At 37.9% G+C, this 4,677-nt stretch overlaps 1 protein-coding gene across 1 annotated transcript; it reads left to right on the top strand.

The window, feature by feature from the left end:
* The first annotated feature begins 795 nt into the window (after nucleotides 1-795).
* LOC143810095 (putative G-protein coupled receptor 148) lies at nucleotides 796-2,215 on the top strand. The gene has a single exon (XM_077292991.1). The coding sequence runs from the start codon at nucleotides 803-805 to the stop codon at nucleotides 1,808-1,810; it is 1,008 nt and encodes a 335-aa protein (XP_077149106.1). The 5' UTR covers nucleotides 796-802; the 3' UTR covers nucleotides 1,811-2,215.
* The last annotated feature ends 2,462 nt before the right edge of the window (nucleotides 2,216-4,677 follow it).

Below are 4,677 nucleotides of genomic sequence, written 5' to 3' on the forward strand. Positions count from 1 at the left end.
CCTCACCCCACACCCAAGTGAGTAGCATTCTCACAATTTGCTTACTCATAGCTGTAGTAGATTTAGTATTCTGGTGCATGGGCAACAAAAAGATGTAGCCCAAAATTTGGCAGACTTTAACGGTAGGTTAAGTTTAGTATAAGAACTTAGTAAATATCTCCCCAAGTGTTCTCTTATATCATTATGTTCTTTTCTTATTGGAAAGTACATAGACAATTATTGAATGTTCTTTTAGAGGCGCCATGATGATATCACACCAAAGAACAAATATTATGTTCCTTGTATGCCAGAATCTATTATCATTCATTGCCCAGTTAGTCCTTAGAGGAAAGCTAAATGTAATATTGATTATATTGAATGGAGCCGATATATGCTGCTTTCTGCTACAATTAAGAGAGACGATATGATGGCTTGTGTGACATGGTGCACATGGAATGTTCTGTTTTATTGCACATGTGTGTAATCAGCGAGCAATCCCATCTGTTTCTTTATTATTATAGTGGAGAAACTAGAGACTCAACTTTCAGAGGACGGACAATGCTTCAGACACACAACTCGGAGATGTTTCATCACATATCCCTGGAAGATACTATATTCTAGGACATTTATAGGAGAAAAGAAAAATTGGAAATGACGCTGCCTTGAAAAAACAACCTCATATACAACAGTGTTTGTTAGAGCATGAAAAGAACTAAGGAATGAGATTTTTGGGAAACATTTAGCCTAACAGGACGGCTTGACGGCTTGAAGAACCATGAACACATCAGAATGCAGCCTGACAAAATTGCTCAATGCTTCAATCATGCTGCAAAGAGAGATGCATCAGAATGACACCTTTAAAATTGACCCACCATCACAATACATGATACGGGAGTGGATAATTTACCCATCTCCCTCACAAATGAACTTGTTTCTTATACCAACAGTCTTTTGCTGTGTCATAGCACTCTTCTTCACTCCTTTTATAATATTCTCCATTTGCTCCAACATCAACATGCGTCATGAAACAAGATTTCTACTACTTGGAAATATACTGCTCTTTGACTTGATATACCTCATCCTGTATACTGCTACGGCAGTATGTAACATGATGAACTGGAAGATCTCAAGGCATATTTGCACTCTGATTCTCTTTTTGCTGGCTGTTGCCTACTGGGGTGGTGTCCTCACCACAGCTTCAATGGTGGTGGACACTTACTTGGCAGTTCTATGGCCTCTTCATTATATGTCGTTGCTTCCTGCACAAAGAACTAAGAAATTGTTAATACTGCTTTGGTTCTCATCCTTTTTCTTTCCAGCAGTGGTCTTTTTAGCCTTGTATTTTACTCAAAAACTTGGACCATGTCCTCTCGAGCTGTGTTCCCTACCAGTGATTCTACTCATGGCTTTACACGGAGATGACGCTCTAAAACTGAGTTATATCCTGTTTGTCATTATTTTTCTTTTATGCTTCTCTTTAATCTTCTGCTGTTATATTGTTTTATACTATAAAACAAGGGAAACTGGAATCTGGAAAAGTGTGTATTCAAGAGCAAGCGTAACTTTTTTTTTGCACCACACCATACTGTTCTTCTATCTGAGCCCACTTCTCCTGCTGTTGTCAGATGTGTTGCTCTATATGGGTAAGGTAATTGGTTTAAGAACAGGATTATGGATAACACTGACAATCTGCAATGTATTAATTATCTTGCCAAAAGCTGCATCGCCATGTTTGTATGGGCTTCGGTATAGGGAAATATATAAGTCAATGAAGATCTTTTACAGATTGAGAAAACACCGACATGTTGCACCGATTATATATGAAAGGTGAGATATTTGGTCATTTTGGACAACAGAAGTTTGCAGAAACAAGTGACTTCCAATATCCACATTTAAGCAGTTTCCTCACAATTATGGCCAATTACATAAGAGCTTGGCGAATGAATGAATGAAGCACAAAAACCTGAGGACCACCAATAATTAGCACTTGTGAGTATGTTAGAAAATATAATATCTACAGTTTGGATATCTACCATCACAGTCTTTGTGCTGAAGGATCAGTACTAATATTTTCCTCTGTGTGTGGTCAGATGAAGAATCAGACTTTTATTGGTTTTGGACTGAGCAGCAGAATAACTTTTTTATAAAGATAATTGAATTCACACAATGTTTGCCTTGTTGGTGTGTTTTTAGTAAACCTTCAAAGTCGCAGAAGTGAAGTAACATCATGAACAAACTTTTTGTATGTCTTCTTTTGATTGAATTATCCATAAGAAGTCATCGTATTATAGACTATAGATAACTGCATAATACTCTTTATGTATATTGGTCTACAAGAAAAAAAAATGAAGAAATAAAAAATGTACATAAATTATTCTGTTTTAAAGAATCAATCATGTCAATGTTTATCCCGGCTTGGTTCTTACCATCTCATTGTGTATATAGATATATTTTCTGTATGTATTGGATTGATTATTTTACCATGCTACCATCTATTGCAGATATGTTGTAAAGCTAATGTTAGAGGAAGAGTTATATTGTAATTATTACAATGGCATTGCGCCTGTATAAAGCACAGAGAAACAGGTTATATATTGTTCAACAACATGGCAAAATAATATACGGTACATTGTTATTTTTTCATCATATTATTATTCCTATAGGTTCTGAAATAATTTCCTTGTCTACAGCTTCTACTACGCAGAATAATTTGCTTTTCATAGACGCAGACCACCCACAAACACGTATTTGTGTAGTCAGACTCTATAGTCTTACTCCCTTACACCTGTCCTGTACTCCAAATGTATGTTAGTAAAGAAAGTAAAGTATTAATACTGCAAGATCAGATTACACAAAGTTGGTGATCTGTTGCTGTGGGGAATACAATTTCTGCATAGGCAGTGTATTAAAACATATGCACATTTTTAGATGCACTTGGAATAATAAACAATTATTAGGATAAATGATCATTATGTAAAACATTTCTTTGCACTGACTATCTGGACTTTTATTTAGAAAAAAGTACAACACTGATTGTATGAGGGACATATGCATATATAAGATATTGTATTTTATTCCTTCTTACCTTTTTAATACTGAACAATCAAATGGAATAACATTTCCAGCAGAGCATTGCTGTATGCTATCTAAAGTTCCCATTGCACTATATGAAGGGCTGTGGGAGCCATTATACTGTGTGGGGGATATTATACTGTTTGGAGGATTGTATAGAGGCCATTATACTGTGTAGAGGGGAGTGGGGACCATTATGTTGTGTGGGGGCAATTATACTGTGTGGAGGGCTGTGTGGGTGCCATACTCTGTGGAGGGTTGTATAGGGGCCATTATACTGTGTAGAGGGGAATGGTGACCATTATACTACGTGGGTGCCTTCTACTGTGTAGAGGACTGTGTGAGAGCCATTATTCTGTGTGTGGGCCAATATTTTGTGTGGAGAGCTATATGTGGGATATTTTACTGTGAGGATGGCGCTATAGGGACCATTATATTTTTGTGGAGGCCATTATACTGTGTGAAGGGTTTTGTGGAGGTCATTATACTATGTGGAGAACTGTGTGGGGACCATTATTCTGTTAGGTTGCCATTATGTTGTGTGGAGGGCTGTGAGGAAGCCATTATACAAGATAGAGGCCATTATTCTCTGTGGAGGGATGTGCGGGGGCCATTATACTGTCTAGATAGCTATGCAGGTAATTATGCTATGTGCAGAGCTGTGGGGCCTCATACTGTGCTGTGGTACTGTGGAGCCATCACACTGTGTGGTGGGACTGTGGGGGCCCACCATACTTTTCTGTGGGACTGTGTGGGCTATCATACTGTGTTGTAGAATTTTGGGGCCATCATACTGTGTTGTGTAACTGTTGGGGCCATCAGATTGTGTTTTGGGACTGTGGAAAATATTAAACTATTTTGGTGGACTGTGTTTGCCATTACACTGTTTTGGGACTGTGAGGAGAGATCTTATTGTTTTGTGGGACTGTGGGGCCCTATAATGTGTTGTGACACTGTGGGGTTCGTAATTCTGTGTTGTGAGACCGTGGGCCTCCATACTGTGTTGTTTGACTGAAATGACACTATGTTGGGGGCACTCTGGGGGAATCATACTGTGTTTAGAGTTCTGTGGGGGCATCATAATGCATGTGGAGAGTACTGTGGAGGAATTCACTGTGGGGATATCATACTGCATTTAGGGAGACATTTTTGCTGGCATCACACCCTATGGGGGTCAAGAAAGGATTATTGTAGAGGGCCATAACATTAAGGGGCTTCAATAGGGGAAAATTACTTTGTAAGTACCACAATACTTGTCTCATTCTTTGTCTTTAAAAGTTTGAAAATATGCCCTTCTGTGACTATGTCTATGTGCCATGATCACACCCACTCCACCAAATTTTCTTTTGAAGGAGGGGGGAGCAAATAGGATTTCTGCTATGGGGCCATATGCATAATATTTACTTCGGGGCGGTGGACATTTGCTGGTTGACCCAACGAGAGAGAGTAGAATTTGTTTTTTATAACAAACTTTAACCAGGGTAGAAATTTATTTGAAAGGAAACAATCTCTTTAAGTTTAAAGTAGAAAATACAAGCTACATACTACATATTGTTAAATAGAACCTAGTGTATCTTCTTTCAAAATTAATGTAAAAAAGGTATATAATCCTAATTAATTAAATAA

This window comes from Ranitomeya variabilis, chromosome 2, assembly GCF_051348905.1.
Source record: "Ranitomeya variabilis isolate aRanVar5 chromosome 2, aRanVar5.hap1, whole genome shotgun sequence".
Taxonomy (NCBI): Eukaryota; Metazoa; Chordata; class Amphibia; order Anura; family Dendrobatidae; genus Ranitomeya; species Ranitomeya variabilis.